This window comes from Lissotriton vulgaris, chromosome 1_1 (assembly GCF_964263255.1).
Source record: "Lissotriton vulgaris chromosome 1_1, aLisVul1.2, whole genome shotgun sequence".
In the NCBI taxonomy this organism is placed as follows: domain Eukaryota; kingdom Metazoa; phylum Chordata; class Amphibia; order Caudata; family Salamandridae; genus Lissotriton; species Lissotriton vulgaris.
The window spans coordinates 1,567,120,975-1,567,148,728 of record NC_141685.1 but is presented as its reverse complement, the minus strand read 5'-3'; the positions used below and the strand labels follow the sequence as shown (position 1 = coordinate 1,567,148,728).

At 46.1% G+C, this 27,754-nt stretch overlaps 1 protein-coding gene across 4 annotated transcripts in view; it reads left to right on the top strand.

Moving 5' to 3' along the window:
• Positions 1-27,754, top strand: part of OSBPL8 (oxysterol binding protein like 8) — a 1,216,063-nt gene that overhangs the window by 875,354 nt on the left and 312,955 nt on the right. For all 4 annotated transcript variants that reach the window (XM_086918072.1, XM_086918074.1, XM_086918073.1 and 1 more), the window contains one exon: positions 14,705-14,775. In XM_086918072.1, the coding sequence (XP_086774198.1) occupies positions 14,705-14,775 (71 nt within the window). The remainder of the gene's footprint in view (positions 1-14,704; positions 14,776-27,754) is intronic.

Genomic DNA, 27,754 nt, shown 5'->3' with positions numbered 1-27,754 from the left:
CGCGACTCCAGGAACATATCTCGGAGATACGGTGCGACTTTATCGGGGCGCAATTTGTATAGTTCCGATGGGCAGACCGTTGGGGCCCATGGCCTTGCCAGAGCTAACGGAGCGAATGGCGATTGCAATCTCATCCGCCGACAATGGAGCATCCATTAGGTCTCGGTCAATCTCTGATAGGAGTGGCAGCGCAATATCGCGTAGCAACAAATGAGTCTTCCTCATCTCTATCAGAGACCGGAGAATACACTGTACGAAAATAGTCCACAAAACACCCCACTATCTCATTCGGATCAGTCACACACACTCCATCCAGATTCTGAATCACTGGGACCACACGATTCGCCCTTTCTTTCTTATCAAGCCACACAATCAATTTACCCGCCTTGTCCCCAACATCGTACAATCTGCCCTGCTGCTCCCTGTGCATTATTTTGGCAGCATCCGTGACCAGGGACCTGTAATCCCGTTGTTTCAAATCAAGGGCGTGGAGTTTGGCATGGGTAACGCCTGATTCCAAGTCGCTCTCCAGCTCAACTATTTCTGTCTCAAGACGAACAATTTCTTGATTTTTAGTTTACTTAGCATCAGCAATTAAGGATAGGGCCTGCCCACGAATGACAGTCTTGAAGGCTTCCCATAGTGACACATATGAGGACACATACCCCTCGTTTTCAAGGAAATATTGATCCAGGGCCTTTATCAAACCAGCATGGGTCTTAGCATTACGTAAATGCCAGGGGTTTATGGGAGCGACTCGCCCTGCACAACACACTCTCTAGTATCCATACAAAGCCACAATGGGGAATGGTCTGAAATGCCCCGGGCAAGGTGTCTGATCTCTCTGACAGAAGGGGACTGTACCGCCAGCATTAGAACGTAATCAAGTCTGGAAAGACTTCCATGGGCCCCAGAATGAAAAGTGTATTGCATCTGCGCTGGATGCATCAACCTCCAGCAGTCCACCAAACCAAAAGTCTCCAAAAACCCACTCAGCCATGATTGAGACTTAGGAAGATCTCTGGGGGGGTGACGATCTACATTGCCAGAAACTACAGAATTAAAGTCCCCACCTATAACCAGAGTACCATCAGGGAGTCCCAGCATTACTCGCCCAATGTCTGTAGACCCGGTGGAACATATACAGTGAGCAACGAAACAGTCCTGCCCTCCCAGCTACCAGTGAGGGCGGCATAGCGCCCCCTGTCGTCGAGGATTACGTCGTCTATCTCCAGGGGGAGAGAGGACCGAGCAAGAATGCCAACGCCCCTAGAACCAGTGGTGAACCCAGAATGTGCAACAAGACGGTAACCCCATCTATTAATGGCATGACACGTGTTCCCCACCAGATGTGTCTCCTGTAAAAGAACGACATCGGGGGACAGGCGACGCAAGAATTGCAGCACCACTCCCTGTTTTATTCTATCACCCAACCCGTTGACATTCCAGGATATTAGCCTTAACCCACTACCCCCCATCCCAACAAGAAATGTGGAACCCACCCCACAAAGAGAACAATAATCGGATCATAGAAAGGAGCAATACGTTGCCTTGAGAAAAGAAAACAAACCCACAAACACTCCCCCCTACCCCCCAACCAAAACCCGTTACAACTCCTCCCACCCTGCACCCCTGCATTAGACTAGAAAGCCACCCCAACTTGCAGTGTGCCTGTCACCCTACCATTACACTAATCTACAAAAAGAACCCTGGAGGAGGAAAGAGTCCCACCACCCCGCCACCCTCGGGTATACGACAATGAAATACAACAATGGTAAAATAATCGAGCCCAGCTGTGAAAAGTCAAGTATTCGGAAATCAGGGACCGCATCGTCACTTCTGTTCTGGCTCACCACCCTCGGCGCCACCAGGGTGCTCAGTTCGATCGTTCCGGGCAGGAAGAGAATCCAGCCAGTCACTCACATTCTCTGGCCGGTCGAAAAAAAACGTCCGGTCCTCGTACTCAACACGAAGTCTGGTAGGAAACAACATAGCATATTTCAGGCCCAAGTCTCGGAGTCTTCGCTTCAAACCCTGAAAGCCCATCCTTTGCCTCTGGACGAGCTGGGTGAAGTCCTGGTAAAAGTTGACAGTAGCGTTTTCGAATTTTACCGCGCCGCTCACCCTCGAGGCCTGCAGGATAGCATCCCGGTCTCTGAAATGAAAGAGCTTGGCAATGATAGGCCTCGGAGGGGCGCCCGGCCTCGGCTTTCCGCCGGGGACACGGTGGGCACGCTCCACTGCAAAGAATTTGCTCAGTCCTGTAGGGGCAAGGTGGTTCAGAACGAGGTCCTCCACCAGGAGGTCTGTTGAAGGATTTTCTGGGTTTTTGAGGGACACCAATGATGCGGATGTTGTTGCGTCTTGCCCTGTTTTCAAAATCCTCCAGTCGATGAGACATGAGGTCGTTGGATGATTTCAGGTTGCCGATTTCCGTTTGTAGTTCCGACACATCGGCCGTAAGGCTAGAAGTCTTCAAATCCAACGATTTCTCTTTCTCGTTTGTTTTAGACAAGTCGGCTCTGATCAAGGTGACATCGATGGCAACCGTGTTGATTTTATGAGCCAGAGCCTCATATTGCTGGCCGATGGTAGCCTTCATATTGGCAATGGCGCTCATGACGTCTTGGAGAGACAGTTCAATCAGCGCAGTTGGGCCTTCCTTGGGGTCCTCCGGGGTGCGGCTGGCGCCACCAGGGGATCCTTTAGATTGGGTATAACGATCCATGATATTAGTTTGAACCGGTCCCCCGCGAATAGGCGTCTTGGTTTTCCGTTTCTCGTTGTCTGCCCTAGCCGCCATACTGGAAGATTCGCCCCGGAGGGGCCCGTGAGACCTGTTGAAAATGGCCGCTTGCAGGCAAGTCACCAACAGTCTACAAAAGTAGGCTCGCGTGGCCGAGGTGACACCGCAGTTCGACACAGAAGAGTTAAGAATAGAAGGCGCACGATGAGACAGAGCCTGGCCCGATCTCCGACAGAACGGAACAGTCCTGCAATCTGACAATGCCAGGACCCAAAAGCGAAACCGAAAGTTGATGCAGGGCCACTGGGGGAAGACCCCTCAGCCGTTGTTGTTCAACTTCGTCCCGGCGTGCCAACTTGCCAAGCCCCCGGCTTACCGCAAGGTGGGCCTCAAAAGTTCGGGCCAACGTAACTTCGGTTCCCAGAGTCCAAATCAAATTTTTCAAGGAGCAAAAGCATCAGCTGAGGTTCATCTTCAGTAACCCATCTGAAAAATCAGGATAGTGTCAGGATATTTTGCAAAGAGCGGCGAGGGTCCCGGGAGCCCTGTGCTCACGCGGCCATCTCGGATGCTCGCGAAGCTCACTCCCCCCCCCCCCCCGCCTCCATCCATCTTGATTCCGAAAAGGCATTGGACTCACTCGAATGGCCTTTTTTCCTATTGGTTATGCGACGCATGGGTATGCCAGAATGCTTTGTGTCTACGGTGGCACTACTGTACACTAAACCTACCGCTCGACTGAGCCTGAATGGGACTCTATCAGACTCCTTCACGCTGTCCTGCGTTACTAGACAGGGATGCCCATTGTCTCCACTGCTTTTTATTTTGGCCATGGGCCCATTGGTGCGCCACTTTCAAGAAAAACATTTGCACCGTGGCCTCCCAATTCCGCACTGGTCCTCTTCTGGTTTCGCATTACGCGGACAACACAATTTTATACGTTTGGTTACCCCAGCTCAATCTGGAACCCTTAATCCTTGAGATTGTCCGATTTGGCAAATTTTCGGGGCTCAGCATCAACTGGCAAAAGTCAGTAATTTTTCCGCTGACGGCTGCCACGACTGCCTGGCCGTGTGGGTTTCCTCTTGAATGGTGCAGTGACGCGGTTAAATATCTTGGCGTACATGTTCACTTGGATACTGCCACTATGATCAGGATAAATTATAGTAAAGCGATTAGCGCCCTTGAATCGCAGTTTGAGACGTGGCTGCGTTTGTCGTTGTCGATGGCTGGGAGAGTCGCCATAATTAAGATGGTGGTCCTTCTGCGATTTTTATACCTCTTTAATAACATTCCCATCCCTCTCACGAAAACCTTTTTGCACAACTTCAAACATTGTTGTTGCGCCTTATTTGGGGCGACAAGACACCTCTGGTTCGCTTCCAGATCCTGACCCTACAGTATGAACGGGGGTCTTTGGGGTCCCAGACTTTTATTTGTATTATTTAATTGCTCAATGTTGCTACGCCCATGTCTGGTTTCATGCTAATGCACGTGTCCCGTATTTGAAACCAGAGGCGGATCTTGTTCTCCCCCGCAGTCTCTCCAGTATCCTACCTACGGGATTCCCTCGGGATCCCCAGGACATTCAAACTATTTCCACTACGTGTTGGGCATGGGACCAGTTGCGTAGATTGCTGGGGCTCGAGCTACTTTATTCTCTGGAGCTGCCCTTGCCTAATCCTTCATGGTTTCCTATCGCTAGTGAGGTTGTTGTCCAGCGCACTCTGGAGAATTTTCGCATTCACAAGACAAGGGATTTATTTCCTGATTGCCACGTCTTCTCAATATCAGAGGAGGCCCGGTTCACAGATCGAACCTTTATGGACACCTTTATCATGACACGTATTCACTCTATGCTTCGGGCCGCATTCCATTCATTCCCTGCGGCCCCTGAACCTACCCCTTCATTGACACTGTTGATACAGAGCCCCACCGGCGCGCACTTGGTCTCAAAACTATATAAACAATGTGGGGCGACTAAACCTGTGTCGGATGCCAAGATACGAGCGGCCTGGGAGGCAAATGTGGGTGGGCCTATCACTGACGATCAGTGGGAGCAGCGCTGTAGGGCTACTAAGGTGGTCTCATTGAACAGTCGACACAAACTTATACAATTTAAGTTTCTTCGCAGAATTTATCACACTCCCACACATGCACACAGAATAGATCACGATTCAGAAAAGGGGGTGGTGATGGACAGAGTATCTGAATTAAACAGAACACTCATACCCAGTCAACAGATCAGGGCTTGATCCATCACCGTTTTTTTTAGCTCACTGCACCATCCCAGCTCAGAACCTGGCTACATGCAAATTAGTCTGTCCCTGGCCCAGTGCATCATGGGAACAGGGCAGACCAAACTACCAAGCCAATTCTTATACTGGGAAGGAAACAAGCTTCCGGGGACCGGTTTCTGGCATTACAGCCGTCTTCGGCCCGGCTTGCTTGAATCCTGATGGTGCAATGAGCAAGGGACTCACATCTTAGTATACCCTTCCACTCTTATGGTGGACAAAACGATTCAGAAAAGGGGGTGGTGATGGACAGAGTATCTGAATTAAACAGAACACTCATACCCAGTCAACAGATCAGGGCTTGATCCATCACCGTTTTTTAGCTCACTGCACCATCCCAGCTCAGAACCTGGCTACATGCAAATTAGTCTGTCCCTGGCACAGAATAGATCACAGCAGACCCCCTCACTGCCGAAGTGCTTTGCACCGTTTGCTGACTTTGCCCACCTAGCCCGGACATGTCCCAAGATACACCAATACTGGTCCCTGGTCCACTCTACACTTGGTGACGTACTGTCCATGCAATTGACTCCCACCCTTGAGATTGCGCTGCTCGGGTATGTGGTCAATTTCCACCGGAAGGTTAGGAAACTTGCAGCTCTGGGATTCCTATTAGCTAAACGAGACATTGCTTTATTGTGCTGCAGTAGCAGAGTTCCCTCTCTTCAGGCTTGGCTCCGGAGCTTAGCATTCTGCAATGTCAACTGCGAAGAGTATTCCACTCTAATCCCTTGTCCATCACGACTAGTAGACATCTGGGGCCCGTACAGGGACTATATTGCTAAACAGCAAACTGCCCAAGATTCGCAATTGTCAAGTGGTATTGTGCCTGAGGGGATTGGTTGATCACCTGTTTTCTAATGTATGAGTGCATTAATGAACCTTCTTCTGCCTTCTGATGCAATTATTACGATGCCATTTACAATGTCTCATTCATCGAAGATATGTTTATCTATTTATGTGGTGTTTTATGTCGTGTAGTATCGGCTTTATGATTTGCTCTTCCCTCTATTTTTTTTTTGCTAAGTCCTACATCACATTTGTCCTATATGTATTGTTATTATCAATGCTGCATTTTTCGTTGTACTGATTACTCTATCCTTTGTATGCAAAACCTGGAAAATAAAGTTAAAAAAAAAAAACACTGCTAGCACCTAAATGTTGACTTTCTGCCTCAGTGCACTAACAAATAACTTTTATGCTGGGTACCAGACAAAGAACGACTGCTGCTGAATTCAGAGCAGATTGAAAAATTGTGCAACAAAAAGTTACAGTGGTGGTATGATTACCAGTTTGCGTTAGTCTGACATGTGATGGATGGCACTTGGCAGTCCTGAAGCTGGAAGGGATGAGAAGCAGCTTTGAGAGCATGGGGAGGAGTATTTGAAGAGGTGGCGGCACACTAGGGAGAGAGCCCGTAACCACATGCACTATCTAGTCAAAAAGATGCTAAAGTGGTTATATGCCAGGGGAGGGACATTTACAGGAAGAGAAAAGAAAGTTATTGAATAAGAAGTAGGCAAATGAATGACAAGAAAGCCAGCCAGTGTCAAGCAATAGGTGGGCTCTAATCCCACTAAGTTTTTAGGTCTGTCTTAACTGCGCAGCTGTCGCCAGACGTAATGTGATTAACATACAAAAGAGCTTTCACAACTGCAGAGAGGGGCTCTCTCGGAGTCAACATGTTGGTACTCAGGATAACATCTTTTGGTTGGGCAGAAGTTGTGTGCCTCCACAGACAAAAGTGCTTCCCCTCCATACAGCTGTGATTATATTTATGTATCCAGTTGCGTGAGCTAGCAGCACTATGGCTGCCGAAGCTTGAACTATGGGGTCACGCACATAACATTGTAATGACTGTTTTGGATAATAATAATAATAATCCACATTTGTAAAGCGCACAATCACCCATAAGGGTCTCTAGGCGCTGGGGGCCATGGGGAAGATTAAGCAAGCTATTGCCCAGAGTCACATGGTGCTGGTAATAGCTAGATGAAATATGGTGTTTGTTTTTCTATGGCAGCAGCAAAAATGGGAGGAGGACAGTCATGACCAATGTATTGCAGTTCAAGTACCTTCACCTTTCATAATTAACTTAAGAGTGCAGTTTTGTGTTTGAGAGTAGTACGGGACGCCCAGGGCTACAATAATCTACATGTTTTTTTTAGCTCTAGCTCTAGCTCGATAGCGCACCTGTCTCCGACTTTGACACAGGCAGACTTGATCCAACATCGACAGGAAAGCAATATGTCAATACCTTTCGAACGAAAATTAGTGTCCAATAGTTGCTTAGAGACAAATTTTGGAAGTTTAGCTCAGGTTTATTTCCAGAACAAAAATAGAGCATTTCAGCTGGTCAACTGAATCTCAGAAAATAACGAACACATGTTTCTTGACATTCAAGTCACTTCTTCAGGGCCAACCTTTAGTCTCGTTTTATAATTAGCATCTGAATTCTTCTAAAGTATGCACGTGTATCTGACAGTAAAATTACATCCAATATAATACTCTATTAACTTAGAAATTCAAAATACAAGTGCATCAATAACTCTCACTATATCCTAATGCTGGCTTGATAACCGCTCTTAGCACATGTTTTGTGTCAAGTTAACCTAATCGTTACAGTTGCCTCTGACCTTATGTGATCGACAAAAGTAGCTTGCAGAGTAATACTGAGGGAGGGGCTTAGACTCACATGTTGGCTTCCCTGAGTCAGGATGTGAGTGGGCCGTAATCGTAAGTGCGTCCACTTAAAGCCTACTTGTATTGCACCTTTTGGCTTGTGGCAAAGCTTATGATTTATACAGCAGGACCGAGTTGGTTATGGTGCATGCCAGTGATTGTGGCTCATAGGCCTGATCTGTTGATTAGGAAATGCCATGATAAAGACATCAAACCCGATTTATATATTGTGCTCAGGGAAACATTATGTCTAAAGCCATAGTTCTGGTCTGCCTGAAATGAAGCGTTAAGACAAAGGCAGTTAGTCTAGCTGATTAATTGTGAAAAGGATTTATTAACCCCTTGCATGCTGCCGCGATTCTACGCCTGTGCGGCAAAATCGCAAGTGCGCGGGTTTATGACAACCCCCAGCCGTCATCAGCACACGAGCACCGTAGTGCATGACGGATGGGGGCCGTCATCAGCATGCAAGGGGTTAAAGCCAGTAAGCCTTCAACGATTGGTTGTTGTCAGATTATGTTACAGGCTATAGGCAGGTATTTTGATACATGCAATCTCACAGATTACTGTAGTAGTTGAGGCTTTTTGAATTTGTCCACACACACTGACAAACCCTGTGGGGTTTCCCTGTGATGATTCTTGGTGGGGCCTGTTAAGAGGGGGTGTATGTTGTTTTGCAATCACTAATTATATACATATTTGTAATTTTTTAACTGTGCATGATAGTTGCCAGTTTACAGGCATTTTATTAGGCCCTTGTTAGGTAAGGTGTAAAGCCATTGGTAAAGGCTTCTTCTGTTCATTGAGAAAAGTTGTTGCAGATTTTGTATGTTTTATCTGTTTATTATGAAATGTTGTGACAAAGCCAGGAGGCCTGGCCTACTTTTTGTGAAATGCATTTGGTAAAGACAACAGGCTTTTTACGGGCAAATTATAACACTTTGCTAAAGCCTACGGGCAGGTATTTTGTTACATAGAATTTCACAGATTACTGTAGTCGGCAAGGTTTTGGGTGTTCCACCCAAAACAAATTGTGGGGATAGAAGATATGTTCTTGAATAAAACTTGTTAAGCTCTCTTAGGAGATATACAGTCTGATTATGACTTTGGTGGGGTGGCAACAGGCCACCATGCCAGCACCCCACTGCCACACCTCCAAATTCATCTGGCGGTCCAGGAGTCTCCACCACGGGTTCGGCGGTCCCATGGACCTCCAAACTCATAATTAGGTCCAAAGTATTTTGTTTTGCCAACTGTGATTTTGTATACATGTTTACTTTTACGACTGCATGCTGATTATTCCTATAGGCCTAATTGTTTCATATGAAAATTTACGATAAAGGCAGTATTTGCCAGGCCTATTTAGTGTGAAAAACATATGTTAAAGTCCATATGCATTCAAGGGTGGGTTGTTATTGCTCTGATTTAAAGCCTACATATAGGTTTGTGTTGCATGGGATCTCACAGATTACCTCAGTACACAAGGATGTTGATTTTAGTTACCCTCTGACAAACCATGGATATAGAAGGTTTACATCATCAGAATCCTTGTTATTCTCTGTTAGGAGAAAATAGTATTTTGCTTTACCAATTGTTTTTATTCTTTTTCAGTTTTACAGCTGTATGCCTGATAGCTGCCTTGTGGCTCCTCTTACTCTCGTTTACAGGAGGTCTGAGTTGGTAATGGTGACCAGCCAAAGATAACAGCTGTAGGCTTGATTGGTGTGCAGGGAAATGTTATGCCAGTTGACAAAGGTCTGTCCCGTTTATTTTGAAAAGTAATTGCAAAGGTAGTAGGCTGGGCTTATCTGTTGTGAAAAGTGTATCATAAATAGGCCTTCAAGAGTGGATTGTTATCATATCCTATATTACCGGTTGTAGAAAGATACATATGATCTCACAGATTACCAGGGCAGGCAAGAGTTTTGGTGTTACTCGCCGACTGACAGACTCTGGGAGTAGATTTTCACCATGATGATTCTTGTTAGACCCTGTTGAGAGGGGTTACACATTGCAAATTGTAAATTTGTGTATATTTGTAATTTTGTTAACATGTGCCTGATGGATACCTGATAGATACTAGTTTGTGCTCCTCAGTAGACACTTATGGTATATAGTGTCAAGCTATTGGTAAAGGCTACAGGCCTTATCAGTTCTCAGGGAAATGTTACGTTGGATTCCTTAGGTGTGATCTATTTTTAATGAAAAGTTATGATAAAGCAAGTAGGACTTAATTCCACATTGTGAAACTATGCTCAAGTCTGTGAGCAGTTTTTTGATGCATGGAATTTCACAGATTGCCATAGTAGGAAAGGGTCTTGATGTTAGTGACCCTTAATAACAAACCATGGCAATAGACAATTTACACTATGGTAATCCTTATTACATTATATTAATGGGGATTTTGTATTGTTTTTATACGTGTTGTGCATAGTTGATACTTTATTACGGTATACCTGATGTTTTCTTTGTAGGAAGGCATATGACCAACGAGTAGATTGGAGTTGGTTTTGTGTCAAGCCAAGTATAAAGGTTATAGACCTGATTGTTTATAATGAAAAGTTGAGGAAGGCTGTAGGCCTCGCTTATTGATTGTGAAAAGCATATGTTAAAGGCAGAAGGCATTTAAGAGTAGATTGTTATTACTCTGTATTAATGGCCACAGACATTTTATTAAATAGAATATCAGATTACATAGTAGGCAAGGGTGTTTGAGCTGGTTACCCCCTCCGACAAAATGAGAGTATAGAAGATTTGTATTTCAGAACTTTTGTTAGGTTCTCTTATGAGAGATAGCATTATGAAGACGGCATGCTCGATGTTTGCTTTGTGGGAAAAGCTCAAGTTCAGTGCATGAGGCCTTAATTGGTTATGGTTTCAAACCAATGATAACAGCTAGAGGCCTTATTGGTTCACTTGGAGAAAATATTCAATATTTCCGATGCCATAGTTCTGATCTCTTTATTATGAAAACTTATGATAAACGTAATAGGCCTGACTTATTGATTGTGAAAATCATTTGTTATAGTCAATTGCCATTTAAGGGAAGTATTGTTATTTCTGTGTATTAAAGCCTCCAGATGGGTGTTTTTGTTACATGAAGGATTTGGATGTGGGTTATCGCCTCTGACTAATCCGAGGGGGGGGCGGGGGGGCGGCTATGTGCACTGGAAAGGTTCTTGCTAGATTCTCTCTTTTGAAAAATTATTTTTATTGATTTTTCGACAGACATGAAGTTGTCTGACATGCCGACAATTATGGCAAACAAAAGCGACAACAAATACAGAAACCAAACATGACCATATTTGGCCACATATCCAGTATCCATTACACCCCCACATCACCTTACCTCTAAGTTCTACATGACCTTCCCCACTGAACTGCTCTCCCGTATGGCCTACTCAGTCCAGGGGTTGGGCCTCTTTCTCAGATCCTGAAGCCCTACAGGTGCACACAGCATACTCCACCTCATATTTATAGTGCGTGATTCCAGTGCCCATCACGGTAGTTCAGGTTGGGCAACCGCCACAATGTACTTCACACAGTGTTTAGTGTAGTAGTAGCTGTGTGGAGGCTCAGCACCCAACTGTCCCACCCTCTGCAGTGTGTCTTATTGCGTACCCGGTGGGGTGCATGCCTTGACCAGGGCCACTGTCTCCTTTTCCCGTTCAGCCAGTAACGCTGTATATCTACCAAGGTCATCAGTCCAGGGATGTACTTCATGGAGTGCCAGTGACTTCCTAAGTAGGATAGCTACCCCTCTTGAGCTAGTAGTGTAGCCTGAGTGACTAGCCACTCTTTACTTACCTCGCCCCAGTCAGGGACATTTAGGCCCTATTATATGTGTCTCTTGTAAGAACAGTACATCTGCTGCATATCGGCCCACAACATTTAGTAATAGTCTTGTTTTTGTGGGATTCCCTAACCCATTAATGCTCTATGTAATTAACTTCAGGGAGTGTGTCATGATAAAGTGATGTAGTCTTATTACGGTGCATCGTGTTCCCCGGGAATTCTGTGAACTCTCTCAGCAGTAAAACACTTGGAGGTTTTCCCTTCCAGCACCACCAAAGGATAGCCACTCTTCGAGTTACATTTTCTGGCTTGAATGTACACTTTTTCTGGGAATCCCAGCAGTCGGATATTTTTGCACTGGGACTGTCCCTCTGCATCATTGATTTTGTCTGGCAACTTGACCACTTCCATTTCTAGCATATGCACACGGGCCGTAGTGTCAGCATTTTGAATTTGACTGATGCCAGAGCTGTCTCCATGTCCAACATGCCCGCCAGTTTCCGATGTTCAACTCTCCGGATGTTCACCTCCTGTGCTACTACAATCTTAAATTCCAAGGCTACCTTATGACTGCCTGTATTGCCACTGTATGTGTCTCGAGTCCTTTGTCATCCACCATTATCTCCCCCTTCCATTGCTCTTTCCACCAATGGGGGGCTATCATGGTGAGAGTTTTTGGTTGGCTCTCGCCGGACCATCTTGCTTCTCCTCAGCATCTTGGTTGGCTCCACGGTGTTGTCCTCTGTGTAGGGCAGTTTATATTCTGCTTTTGTTTCGAATTGGCCTTCCACTGGTCAAGGGCACTTCCAGTGGGCATAGCAGCAACGCCAAGGAGTGAAAACCACCACCTCAGCTAGATCAGTCACCAGCCCCGGGCACGTGCACCCTCACCCGTCTCCCTCACCCCTATTTGTATATTCACAAAGGCCATCACACATCTGACAGCCTCCAAGGGCACTGTCTCTCTGCAATACCTGCAGCCTTCACTGTGGTAGTGCGGCAATTGGTATGAGGAGAAGGTTAATATCTACCGCTAGTGTCCACCAGTTGCCCTAAAAACAGTAAAAAGAAAGGGGGGAGAAGCTCCTCAAGATCACCAGTCGCAGTTGAGCTCCTTGTTTTCCGGCAAGCACCCATGCTCCGCCTAGCAATATCGTGGAAGGACCGCAGGGCTCGTATCACCTGGGGCACATCCTTGCCTTCTGCTCAGTGCGCTGTGTTCGTGCCACAGTGCATGTGTTTCCAGGGCTCAACTCTGTTCTCTCGGCGGCTCTGTGCAGCGTTCGCAGGGTCTGTATCTATAAACCATTCTTCACCTCCTGCCCGCCTCCTGGTGCAATCCTAGCAGGGCGGAATCCACCCATCAAAGACACTGACCAGGTTCCCAAGCTCTCGATCCCACTCCCGTCTTCTCAGGTGCCGGCCTCCCTGCATTCGCCACCTAACAGCTGAGGTAGCTCGGGCATGGTGGTGCGGCCGATACTTGCCGCTGCTTGGCTACATCGTGGCTCCCCTTCTCTTGGTCTGTCCTCTTGCAGCTGGGGCGGCATCATGGGTCGGGAATGATCCTCCTGAGTGTCTGGCGTGTACCTGACTCACCTGGTGGTCCGAGACTCTTGTGTCGGCGGGCTAATGCCGCCGGAGCTCGGTAAAGGTGCGGCTGTCTCCAAGCGTCTCTAAGCCGATCCTCCACTAGAATCTGTTCTTAGCTGTCTGCCAGGATCTTGTAATAAAAAAATATTATTAAACAATACAATCATTCATATGCATAAAAATATATCCTTAGAGACACCTAGAGAGCCATTGGGTCAGTTCTGTTCTGCCATTTGTCTGTCTGTCATTTACACGCTGCTTCCATCCGTGACCGTTAATTGCACTGGGTAATGGTTCAGTCCACATCAGTCATTAGTTCTCTTGCATTGTGAATGAAGTGCTTTCTGATCACATGTACATCCACCTGAATATAAGTGTGCTTCAGTGTCGAGATGGTTGGCCAGTCCTTTAGTTTTCAATATTCTCTTTATATAGATCTCCTTTAATTTCTATGGTTCTCCTCTTTATATTGTGTTTTGTTTATTAAAGGTACCCTACAGCTCTCAAGGCAGTGCTCATGGGTCGCTTGCTTGACCCTCACTTAATCTGCAGTGTAATGCTTCCCACATGGCCACTTTCTCTTAACCAGGATCCCATTATGTAATGCTGTTGTCCATAGTGATGTTTTACTATTCCAGGATGTCCAACTTATTGGTTCTAAATGTGGCGGTCATGCTGGAACTTTAAGACAATGATAGAACTTTACAATACCGCTGCAAAACTAACACCCGCTGCTGTGTTTATTCTCATTATTGCAAGCATATACTTTTTTATAACTATATTATTTTAACTTACCTTGTATGTTGTTGAGTTTGTCTGTTTTATTGTGTTTGTGCCAGAGGGGGAATACGAAAATGGGTCAGTTAATGGATAATTTGATGCAGGAGTGCAAAGATAAGTGACAAAGTGAATATATGACGAATTATTGAGTGCCTACATCCATCATTGACATAATGACACTTTCATTCGTAAGCGAGACCTATTAGCATTGCTATTGCTTGTTCATATGGTCGGCAAGGCTTTAGTTTACAGACAGCTACAAGCTGTCGCGTGGTCAAAACCTGAAAAGGGGGGAATTAAAACTGTCAAGGGGGCATCTAGTGGGTGAGCAAATGCTACATGTGGATAGAGTTCTGAGATGAGCAGGCTACTAAAAATGAAACACGAAAAATAAATCGTGAAATAGGTTAATGTGGAGCCTTCATTATCTACCGAACAAGAAAATATCATTATAGAACACCAAAAAGGAAATGATCAACGATTTTTAACTACAAATTGCCTGTGCCAACGTTTAACATGTGACGATTCCATAAACTGCAGTGTTAAATTATTTAAATGTTATGCCACAAATATGTTCGACTATACTTATTGCATGTTAGCATTGTTCTACACGTTCATTTAATATACAAACTATTTTGTGTTGCATCATAACTTCTTTGCTTTCATGTTGCTCTCAGGCTTCGGAGTTAATGGTATGCGATTTTAAAATCATGAATGACTCCGTAATTACATTTTTAATGTGTGATTAAATGTGTTAGCTGCCCACCTATCGCAACAACTCACAAAATGAACCTTTTTTTTTTTAAATAAGGTTTTGACCGAGGGAAGGATGACGTTTTACAGCTTAAAGATGATTCAGCACAATCCATGTCCAAAAGCAAGGTAATCGCTACTGCATTTTCTAATTTATGGTAATGCTAGACACACATTTTATGTATTTTAATTGTATGTTCTAAACTATGCAATTTCGAAAGGATAGGCAACATGTCTTAAAAGAGCTTTTCTACAGTATATATTTTCCCTAAATCTCTGCTTTACTAGTATTTGTGGTTTGTTGTGTACATGGGTGATGGATACCAATCGTCGAGACCAGAGGGTTTATTAAACTTTGTTGGTTAATTTGTGTTGCTTTGTATAATTATCTCATACTTATCTCTCAGTGTAGCTGTTTTTTCTGAATGAACTTACATACCTAAGTTGCCATTCTTCAAAGTCTGAGTAAATTGAATCGGTGTTTATTTTTGATACGTCTGAATGCCCACAAGCAGAGATGTGGACAAGGCTCGGCCCCTGGCGACCCCCCTCCCCCCTCCCAGTCATGCAAAATCCTACTAATCTTTTCATAAGTGTGGAATTCAGCACACTAGGCTAAATCTCAACACAAGATGAATCATAGCTGTTATTGAGTCCTTTTGATCAGCCGCAGTCTGGTAGTGCGTTTAAGATGCAAGTTACAACATAAAGGAGCAAACATATTTGTCGTGCTGGAGGGTTTCCCTTTCTGGGATGTTGCAATAGTAATCCATGCTCTGCACAGGCATGCACTTCCTTAACAGAAGGGTGTGTGGAAATGCAAATAAATAAAAAAATACCTGTCCCATGGGCAAAATTGACGCCCAATTTGCTTGTTTCTATAGACAATAGTTATTCTGTGTTGCACCCATAGAGCTATAACAAATGTTTTGTCATTGAGGGGGGAAGAGAAAAGGTATTAGAAAGAGGCAGAACATTTCAGTAACAGCCTAAGTTAAGGTAACATCTCATACCCGCTGAATAATATATACTTCTGTATTATAGGCTCTTCATTGATGGTCATAAACGCTTAAATGATCTCCCCCTATCTGCGTGAACACAGAGTACTGTACCATAGATATGTTGTTCCTACAATGAAGCACAGGGCTCCGAAGTTCCTTTGTCCATGGAATGAATATCACCCTGGAACATTTTATTACAAGTGGAATATTTTTTGAAAAAGCCATATAGTTTCATCCTGCCAACATTTTAAGAACTACATTTCAACATCTTAAGAGGAAAGGCAGGTTAAAATGCGACGGGAGCAAAACAAATGTTAAGTTATAAACTTATTTTGCTAACAGAATTAAAAGGACTTCTGTCCCTTCAAGAACACCTGAAGATTCCGCTGCTCTTGATGCATTGTACTACCAATTTGCCTCACCTACTCAGTTCTTTATTCCAGCTCCTATAAGAATCTCCAAAATCTAGTCTTTTAATCATTTTTCTTTCGCTCGACATATTTAAGAATCTTCAGTATTGAGTGTGATATTTTGTTTACCACATTTGGGCATTTGTTCCTCCTCAAAATGCTTTCTCTTTTAGTGAAGTGTCATTCCTGAGGTAGAAAGTAATCATTCTCCTACCCTCAAGGTCTGTGTGGGACCCCTTTATCCACCTCGTACTGTTAAACACTGCATTGTATGCCAAAATAAGTCTAAAAACTCTTTGAAGGACAGTGAGCACATCAGACTTAAAGGAATGCATCAAAATATGAAGGCTGAAGAAGAGGGAAAGTAGAGAAAAAAGCATTTCTGGCTAAAACACACTCTCAAAAGTGAGATGCTCAGAGTAAAGGCGAGATGAACTGTGTTAATGTCATCACAGTAGATGTCATTTGTTTTATATGTCAAGACCTTCGCCATTGACACAGACACCCTCAGTACCTACTTGTTTTCTGTCTAAAGTAGGTTCTACGCCTTTCCACCTCAGGCAAAGAGGCCAAAATCACCGGTCTACACAACATACCACTTCACTTACATGGAAAACAATGATAGAGAAGAGATGATCGACGGCGAGGCATCATCAACAGTTCTATTCACTGTCAGAATATCAGTGGTGTCCAGTGTCATCGACACATTCAAATATCACCACTCAACATCAACAAAACCTTTGCGTCCCATACAGAGTCACCGTCTGAATTACCATCAACGTCGAGAGAATTCCTCCGATATCACAGTGGATTAAAGTACAGAAATATCACACTCTCATTGTGTGTTTTTGTGTCTCGCCTGCTCATTTGTCACATACTCCTAGGGCAGGCTTGTCACTATCTCTGACTTCATCATACAGGAAAAAAATCAAGTACTGAAGTACATTCAGCAACTAAGCTTCCTCAATATTCCTCAAGCTAATTTTACACTACACTCTTGTCCATTGTGATTAAAACTGAATATTCTTACTATTTCAGTTGAGTATCCAGTCCAGGAACATCTTCGTCCTCTGCAACAATCTCCTCTGAGAACAGTTTCCAAAACAATATCTAAATCTCTGTCTTCTTCCACTCTGGCCTCTTTCATCGTGTAGATGAAAAAGTAGAGATGATCTGTCACCCTTAAGATTGAAATCTCGTTTCCCAGACACTGATTATGCACATTTATATACCCTGACTTCACATGCAGCTTCTCCTTCTCAAGCATTCCCTGTGGATATCAAAAACTTTCATGAGGTTTTAGCTAGAGGTGCAATAAAATTAAGCATTCTCTAGAATACTATATCAGCCACTTTAGTCAAGAGCAGCTCCAAAGCCCCTGCTTCCTTTGGGGCCAGGACTTTTGCATATAGATCAGGAAAAATTCTTAGCGCTTGCAACGATGTAGTTGGCCACACAAATATTGATAAATAAATTTAAAGTTCCACGGCATGATCCAGTTTTTGTGTCATTGACCCTAAGCTTTACGCAGTCATTGAATCAGTCATAATGCAAAATGCATCAGCTCCGGAAAGCACTGTGCTTCCAGAAAAGGAAAGCAGAAAATAGGACTTACCGGGCAAAAAGATGTGTTCTACTGCTGTACTTCACCTGAAAAATGCGAGTATTGGGGAGAAGCCAAGGTGGTAGCGTGGAATGACTCTTAACTCTGTCAGTCAGTGGCCCCGTGTAGCGAGATTCCCCCAGGTGCTCAGACCATCTGGGTCCAGAAACCTGGCCACCCTAGGAGCAGGCACCCACTTGGGCCCTCAGGCTTCGCCTCTAGTGGCGGCAGACACCGACACTTTTCCCAGCCACGAGGTAGCAGTTTCAAATGACAGATGGGACTTAAAAGGGAAAACGGCAGAAGGGCCCAGAAATCTGAGCGTCTCTTAGATATGAATAGGAGCCCTCGCTATGTAAGAGGCTTCAAGGGAATGTGTGTGCGCCCAGACTGTTGCTAAACTACCTACTTCTCCTGGAAGAATGAACCTTAAGCATGCTGTAGTTTGGAGCACCTGTGGCTTATCCCAATGACTTGAGGAGTAGACCCTCACCTGGGGAATTGACAACAGTTCGGTGTTCCGTCAGAGTAGGGTGGACCTGCCTCTGGGTAAAAGATCTCAATGTGGATGGCATAAAAATCCAAATTGAACAAGACTTCATAGTATTGGTCCTGCAGAAAATACGAGACTTTAAACAACTAACATATCACCTACGGAAGGAAATAAATCAAATATTGCTGGAGCATTTCTTGCACCTTATGTGGGGTGGTAAAATGAGATCAATCTGTTTGGGGCGGAAGCTAAAGTTCTGTCGCAGTTTGATCCCTGCGCCGTAGAACAGCCGCAGCTTGAGAGATTACCAGCCATCCAGACAAACAACTCACAAAATTTGTGCTGAAACAGGGTTAGCCAAAGGCTGATAGAGCTGACAACTCCTCGGAAGGGCTCCGCAGTGAATGGGGTATGGGCCTGAATCAGACTTAATGACTTTACAGCCTACGCAGGGCCTAGTTGCGGGGGGAAGCATTAGAAGATGGGAACCATGCGTGGGAGGGATGAGGAGTGACAGACCTTCGGAGATCTTTAGTACGACATAATATCTGAGCTGAATTGAGTAAAATTCTTATATTATTGACTGGCACTTTAAAGTGGCTCTCACTTAACAAACAGGGGCTGAACTCTCCCAACAACAAATGCCCACTTAAGCAATAGCTCCAGAGACATGATTCTGTTCTCATTTTCCTTAAGGAAACTCATTTATTGCGCAGTGGCCTCTTTTGAGTGAAAAATAACAAGTACCCAATTCAGTATTGCGCATCACCACCTATTGGCACAAACTGGCAGGTGAGAAGGTTATTATAGTGAAGAAAAGGGGGTGGTTCCTGAGAGTACAGATATGGGGGCGCAGATCCTCTGTTACATACATAGACATAACAAAATGCCAGACAAGACCAATCTGAACTCCACTTTTTGAAAGCTCATGGAAGGAGCCGGCAAAAAGGCAATAATCAGGAAGATCTTAACCTTGCGTGGAACCTTGGAATAGATAGGGGTAGCTCCGGGAGAGGCACAACAGGGATCATCTCAAAGAAGCAAAGGGCTGGAGGTTGATTGGTGTACTTTGCACCCAGAAGACAGGGATTTCTCTTCCTTTTCCAGTATGCCTAGGTTCTATTTGAAGATCAATGTGATATATCATTCACCGAGCACAGGCTTTCCCTTGATCTTGGGCCCAGTGAGTCTAATTTGGGAATCACCTTTCAGAAGAGCACTTCTGGGATTGGGGTACAGCTGGACACTGATAACCTCTTGATAATGTCTTTATAATCCGGAGGCCGCACCAAAACCCCTGCCCCTTTACTTCCAATTTCTCTGGACACCCCAGCAGATTTCCAAGTGCCTTACTTTGATAGAATACCGGCTTGTGACTGTGTCAGTCTCAAGTTTTGGAGCATATTTATGCCCAAGCCTGAGTGGAAGTAATACCAGTGAGCTCAACTAATAGTTTTGTCCTTCAGACCCAGTCTTTTGGTTGATCTCCTAGCTCCTCTGGCTCTCGGGAAGGAACTTCGGCTGGAAATGGGGCAGTTATTAGAGGTGATATTGGAGAGGTTAATAAACCTTTGCCCTAAGTGCTTTGAGTCACCAGCAATTGCAAGCTTTCGGCTGTGCACCATCATTGTCAAGTCTCTTCCACCCACAACTGTCTTGGATATCTCAATATCAGACCATGGCATCTGTCACCTGGGACGAAGGTCCTTTTATGGCACCGAGAACCCACTGGCGCATGTCCCTGAACATAGTTGGAGACCGTGTGATGAAACCGAACTAGCTTAGTTTTTAAAAATAAAGAAGGTGATACTCCATTAACAACAATATAGGACATGGGGAGGCAATGGTAATGAGTCCAGGGCTGGTAATGGCAATGATGTTGGCCAAGCTGGAATAAAACAATGTGGTGGAAGACAGTCTGGTGTTGGAATTAGCTCCCATAGAAATACTTGGTAAGCAGAACTCCTCCTTTAAAGTCCTGTGGGCAACTTACAAACAAGAGAGGGCAATTGAACATCCTCTGGACAAAGTGGGCCGAGAGGTCAATCTTCAAGTTGGGCCAGATCTTTTACGACTAAGACAGTCCGGTATGGCTCTATGACCGCGTTAAGTTCTTTGCAAGACTGCCAGGAGTTACATAAAGATAAAGAGGGACAATGGGTCTTTTGCAATTAAGAGGCCTGATAAAAGGTAAGAGTTTAGAATGTTCTTTCAGACACTTTATTCCCAAGACTTACAAAAATTCAAGAATATCTCCAGCATTGTTGCATGCCGTCCCTAGACGCCTATTGGAAGAAATAACTAGAGCAGCCTAATGCTGCCTGAGAAGCTAAGAAGGCCCTGGGGAGGAGGTGCTACTAAATCATTGGCGCCAGGTGACTTCACAGTATTCTTCTATAATAATGTTTTCGCATACTTGGCAAAACCATTAACTACTCTGTACAGCTCCTTAGATGGACATTCTGAGGTTGCCCTCTCAATACACTATGCCAACATCTTTCTGACCCATAAAGTGAATAAAGAGCCAGAAATAGACACTGCTCATAGGCCGATTGCACTACTCAATATAGCCCTGAACCGTTTTACAAAGGTCCTGGCAAGGACCGGTGCTTCTCATACTAGGCATGATTGATGCTGGCCATTTTTTTATAGCAGCCCCCCTGCTCGTTGGTAGGTGGCATCGGTTGACTCCGCATGACGTCTGCGTCATGTTCGTCATGAAGTCCACATTGTCAATATAACCGCCACTCCGGCGCACTGACATCAGTTCTTTTCTTTCTTGATTAGCCAGCGCAGATCTGTCAAAGAGAGCTACCCCCTCATTTTTTTACATATTTTTTCGACTTTTTGTCTGCTCCTTTTGGCTTGTAGAGATGTCTATGAAGAAAACCTCAGGGTTCAAGCCATGCGGCGCCTTTCACAGCGCCATGTCAGTCATGGACCCCCACCTAGTGTGTCTCTGGTGCCTGGAGCGCGACCACAACACAAAGCTGAGATCCACCTGCTGGGCCATTGCGCCGAAGGCTTTGAGAGAGCGGTCCCTAAAGCTGATTGCGGCCCAGCATATGGCGCCACTGAGGTTGCCTCGCCAATCTCATTCTTGGTCGAGAGGAAGATCTGATCACCCTTCAGGACGGTCGAAGTCCTCTTCCTCATAGTCATATGGGTCAGGTAAGAGGCACCAAAAGAAGGCAAAGCGGCTTTCACTTCGCCCAGTCTGTCGTGCGACAAGACAGCGTACCCTCAGTGTTAGAGGCCCCTGCTCCGCGGAGAGGGTGCCTATGCCGGCTCTGCATTTCCCTCCCTTTCCAGAAGTCACCTTGGCCAACTGAAAGAATTTTATGACTCCATGTGCGCCAGTTTTGGTCTGCCCGATCCTACCTGTGCGCCTTCAGGGCCCGCAGGTTGAGGTGAAGTAGACCCTGTGGGTTCCGCCCCTCCGGCTCCGGCCCCAGCACCATGACCTCCTTCTGGACCCATCCTTGGGTCTGGACCGGTGCCGTTCGTACCTCAGTGACCTTCACCGGCACCATATCCGACACAGAGATCCTCTGCGTCACCGGTGTCCACTGACGGAGCCACCCCAATCGTCATTCCGGACAATACTGTTAAAATTACTTATAAAGCATGCAAATACCCATAGGTGTCTCCGCGCTAAACACTGAGCCAGTCGGGCGTCCACCGATGTTGAGACTGGCTCCAACAGAGCCGTACAGCTCCATGCCATTCAACCTGCCCTATTCTGAAGGGTTAGGAATGAATGATAAGGATTGGCAGGGGCAGCAGGATCCCTTGGAAATCCCGCAATCTCAAGATCTGGAGTGGTATGAGAAACTGGGTAATGCCAGCAGCCTAGACACCTCCCCAGATTTTGGCATGCTCGGATTCTGGCATGCTCACTCCCTCTAGCCTGGCTACTGTGGAGGGGGTGTCATTTGCAATGGTGGTGCCTAGGGCTGTGGAGGTCTTGCACCTGCAGTTTCTTACATTGGCAGTCATGACTAACATCTTGACAGAGGTCCTGCAGCCTGTTGTCTCCGCCTCTGAACCCTTGCTGCTCTTCAGCGAGACCTTGACTGATGTTCTTCTGGGCACCTGGTCCAAGTCCAGCACAGGAGCTCCTGTGAACAGCACGTATGCCCGCTGTCATCGCCCTGCACCAAGCGACCAAGCTTTCCTCACCACCCACCCAACAAAGCTTGTTTGTCTAAGCTTCCACTTCTCGTGGCATGTTCCCTTCCGCACCCCCTGACAGGAAAGCCAAAAGGCTGGAAAGATTTGTAAAGAAAATGTTCTCTTCCACCAGTTTAGCGTTGCAGTCAGTGAACACTGCATGCCTTTTGGCTCATTCCCATTCGATATGGGATACGGTTTCAAAGGTGCAGCCTAGAGTCTCGGAGGAAGACCGAATTCTGCTCTCCCAAGCTATTTCAGATGGGAGAGATGCAGCGAAGTTAGTCATCCACCGTGGCTTGGACACAATGGATTAACCAGGCAGAGCAATTTCTTCGAAAACGGCCATACAGCGCCACACCTGGCTGAGGACGTCTGGATTTTCAGGGGGATGTCCAAGCTAATCTTATGGACATGTCCTTTGATGGCTCACGTCTCTTCGGAAACAAAGCAGATGCAGCTCTTGAGCATATTGGGGACTCACGGGTTACGGCCAAGTCCTTATGCCTCACCAATTCATCCCAACCTGTGACTGCTGTTCGTTTCTTTCAGGCTACGGAATGGGTTTCCAACCGTGCCAACCCTATTCCAGCCAGAGAGTCCCGCAAGTTGGAGGATCACCTTACCCTACTCCACAAGGAAGTCAAAACTTTCTTGGCCAAGGGAGCTATAGAGAGGATCCCCGAGACAAAAATAGGCTGTGGTTGTTATTCTTTACTATTTTTTGCTTCCAAAGAAGATTGGAGGCCTTTGTCCAATCCTGAACCTCAGAGCCCTCAACTACTTCTTTAAAAAGGAAAAGTTTAAGATACTCACGCTTGCTCGGTTCTGGTCTACCCTGGACCTGGGACACTGAAAGATAGCGATGGACTTAGAGGAGGCCTATTTTCATATTCCCGTCCTGCCTGCCCATCGTCGCTATCTGTGGTTTACGGTGGACCACAAATACTTTAGGTTTGCTGTGCTCCCTTTTGGCCTCACCAGTGCCCCTCAGTGTTCATAAAGGTGATAGCGATAGTCGCAGTCCATCAGCGAGACCAGGGGTTCTATTATTCCTCTATCTCGACGACTGGTTGTTGAAGGCGGGCTCGTCCCAGGCAGTCTTCTCCCACCTTTAGACTATGGTGAACCTCCTGCACTCACTTGGGTTCACTATCCGCGTGCAGAAGTCACAGCCGACTCCCTCTCAGATGCTCCCTTTCATCGGAGAGATTCTAGACACGGTGCAGTTTTGGGCTTATCCCCCCCGAGCGGCAAGTCCAGGATATTCATGCTATGATTCAGATCTATCGGCCTCTATCCTGGATTTATTTTGGTGAGGATGACTGAGGCCGTTTGGTCCTCTGGCCTCCTGCATCCTGCTTGTGGACCATGCCAGATTGCACACGCAGGCTCTGCTGTGGGACCTGAAGTTCCAATTAGCACAGCATTGGGGGAATCTCACCGACCTGGTTCAGGTATTGGAGGGCACTACGAAAGACCTGAAGTGGTGGATAACAAGCCACGGTTGGGTCCTTCCCAACCAGATCTCCCCGTATTGGCGGATGTGTGTCTTCTGGAATGGGGCGGCCATATGGGAGAGGTGGATATCGGAGGGCCCTGGTCTCCGGCAGACACCAGGCTCCATATCAACCTGTTGGAGCTTTGGGCGATCCGATTTGCACGGCAAGCCTTTTTACCATCACCCAAGGGAAAGCTAGTTCAAGTGTTCACGGACAACACTACCGTCATGTGGTACTGCAACTAACGGCGGTGTGGGGTCGTGGACCCTTTGTCAAGAGGCCCTTTGTCTCTGGACTTGGCTGGAACAGTAGGGTGTTTCCCTGGTGGTTCAACATCTGGCCAGTTCTCTAAACGCCAGAGCGGACAAGCTCGGCTTACGGTGCCTGTGGATCACTAGTGGCGTTTCCATCCGGAGGTGGTACAAGGTCTCTTTCAGCAGTGGGGAGAGCCTTGATTAGATCTGTTTCCCTCCAAAGAGAACGCACAATATCAGCAGTTTTGAACGTTGAAGTTTCCAAGGTGACCTTTGCTCAGCAACGTTTTTCATCGCAAGTGGAGCTCAGGCCTCCTGTACGCCTTTCCGCTGATACCACTCCTGCCCAGAGTGCTCAAGAAGATCAGGAGCAACCGGGCACAAGTCTTGTGGCTCCGGACTAGGCACGGAGAGTCTGGTATCCCGAGCTACTGGCAATGAGCATTAATCCTCCATTCAGGCTGCCCCTTTGGGAGGGTCTTCTGTTTCAGCAGTGGGGGAAGGTTCCCCACCCGAACTTGTCCACTCTCCACCTACTTGCGTGCTTGACAGCTTTCAACCGTTTTGCCGAAGTCTGCAAAGTAATTCTGGCAGCCAGGCATCCCTCCACAAAGTCAGTATATGCCGGACGATGGAACCAATTTTGTAAAAATTGTACTGAATGGTCTATTGACCCTTTATCTCCCTCCGTCAGATATTCGCCTGTTTATTCTTTCTTTTGCCCAGCAGGGCTCTGCTCTGGGCACTCTAAAGGGCTACCTTTCGGCCCGGTCTGCCTTTCTTCAGCTTCCTGATCAGCCTTCACTGTTTAAATCTGCTCTTGTGCAGAGATTTTTGAAGGGGTTAACCCTTTTGTTTCCCCCTTCCCCTTTTATTATGCCACAGTGGCACCCTAATTTGGTTCTTACCTTCTTGGAGTGCGCACCATTTGAGCCGCTCTACAACTGCCCTCTGTGGCTGCTCACTATCAAAGCAGCCTTCTTGATGACAATCACCTCTGCCAAGAGGGTGAACGAACTGTAGGCACTGTTATCACAGCCTCCTTACCTGACCCTCTTTCCTGACAAGGTTGTACTCTGGACTAGGGCCTGCTTTCTGTCAAAGGGGGTAACACCCTTTCATCTGGGACAGTCTGTTACCCTGCCCACTATTTTTGCACCTCCGCATTCTTCTAAGGAAGAGGATTGACTCCACGGCTGAAACCAAAAAGAACATTATAATTTTACCTTGATTGCACCAAAGAGTTTCGGGTGGATGACTAACTCTTTGTAAGGTACGTGGGAGCAAAGATGAAGCATGCTGTCAAAAAGAGGTCCATATCATGCTGGGTTTTCCTCTGTATCAAAATATGTTATGCTTTTGCAAAGAAAGAGCCTCCTGAAGGCCATAGACCGATTCCACTAGGGTGAAGGCAGCCACCACGCCTCTCCAATTGCTGATATCTGCCAAGCAGCCTTGCGGGCATCTTTTCACACATACATCGGACACTATTGCCTGGATTCTCAGGTTCGCAGGGAGGGCCTGTTCGGCTGCTCTGTCTTCCAGGATTTCCTGGTTTAAAGCTTCTCCACCGGGGGAAGGTATTGCTTGGGTATCTGTAAGGAATCTTCGGCTAGATGTGTCAATCAGATGGGCAAGTTACTTACCTTCGGTAACGTCTTTTCTGGTAGAGACATGATCTAACCACAGATCCCATATCGATCGTCCCCGCACTGCAGACTTGTTTTTAGGGTGAGGGCTGTTCCCCTTCAGAACCCTAGTTTTCTTTTTTAACACACCATGGTCAGTCACTTCATGGCTCCACGCTTCTGGCATAGAAAAGTCATGAAAAGTACTGACGTCAGCGTGCCGAAGTGGTGGTTTTATTGACAACACTGAAATCATGACGACAAATACAATGCCGACGACGTCACACAGTTTCAATCAACGCCACCTACCAGTGTGCAGGGGTACTGCTATCAAAAATCTTCCGGATCCAGCCTGCCACCTGGGAGTTAAAAGATAGGGAATCAGTGGCTAGATCATGTCCCTACTAAAAAAGACGTTGCCAAAGGTAAGTAACTTGTCCGTGCGGTATCAACATGTCGTATTGATAAACCCACACGGATTTTCCAATACAAGCAACCAGAGGAGAGGGCACCTTGGAGTGGTGTGGCTCACTGGTTAGAGGCGGCAGAACCGGAAGCAGAGGACGGCCCGGGACCAGGGTTCAATTCCCGACGCGGCAGGGTCGTGAACCAGGGTCAGCGGACTCGATAATTCTCGCCTCGGTGCCTACTCTAACCAGGGATCACACTCGGCAACTCTGGGCATTAGCTTGCCTCATCTCCACAACGGCCCCCCACAAACGCCGGGGATGCCTGGTTTCACCTTGGAGATACCCAGGAGGGAACATCTCACAGGGAAAGCCAGGACGGGTTCCCCAGCGGTCTATAGTGCCAGGACGCCTCCGGGTAGCAGTGCGCTTTTCAAGACACACACATTTGCACATTTACATTTACCTTAGAGGTGCCCCCTAAAAACGTACCAGCCTCTGATGTGTTTGCTGACTGGTTTTTGCCAACCTTTGCTCTCAGAAGACTCAGCACAAATGCCTGTCCAGTGAAGAGGGTGTAACACCCCTCCCCACAGGAAGACCTGCCAATTAGCCTCCCTGGGCCAGCGAGCTACAAAGGAGCTGCCGCCTTTGGAATGCGAATCTGACTCCCCTCACAGAAGAGGAAGCCACCCCCCTCCTGTCCACAGCCCCTTTTGCTCCTGAACAGGCGAGAAAATAAGCTTGTAGAATTTGTTGTTTATATAGGTCGACTGCCACAGTGTAAAGCTGTTTATCTTCCTCACTGTAGTTTTGTTGCCATTCTGCCCTTCTAGATGTAAATTTTCAAATGTGTAATTCTGGGGTAAACCAGAGATTATTTTGTGTGGGGTGCTTACTGAGCAGTTATGAGATGTAAGGGCAACGTTTTATAATGTAGTGATTATGTTTTGATTGAAAGATTTGTTATCTGATTAGTATCGCCTAATGCAACCCGCTGAGTACAAAGATATACACTTACTGTAATGTGTCATGTTCTAGTTATCTGTTATGTTTGCATACTACTAGTTAAAACCTTTTTAAAGACATTTTGATTAAAAGTGGCTATAGCCTTGTTTGGATCGTTTGAATACACATTTTCTGGGTTCAGGGTGAAGATGGATGTGATGTCTTTACTTATTTCCAAGATGGGAAGGATCTCCAGTTTCTCCTCATAATTTGAATTTTCCATTGTGCAGTCTTTTGAACTTCCTTGTATTTTAAAAGTAAAGGGTAGTTCTTGGCAGTCTGAATTGGCCAAGGGAATGCAGTGATCCACTCACTTTTAAGATCTGGGGAGGGGAAAATGGCATCCAAGAGATTTAATACCTGAATATCTGTCACAAACTAGGAGCACCAGAAGTGGCTGTGTCTTAATGTCTCACTTCAGGTTCACTGGCCTCATTCCAACGAACCCGTCCCCATTACCCTCTGAGCAAGTGAGCAACCTTTGTCACAATCCTGTAAATTAATAATTTACAATACATTAAGGCTACACCATATTCATAATTGAATCAATCCCTCCCCTGCTTCTTCAGCCGCTAAAGATTGACCCAATAATTGCTGTGGTAATCACCAGGGTTGATTGTTGTGACAAA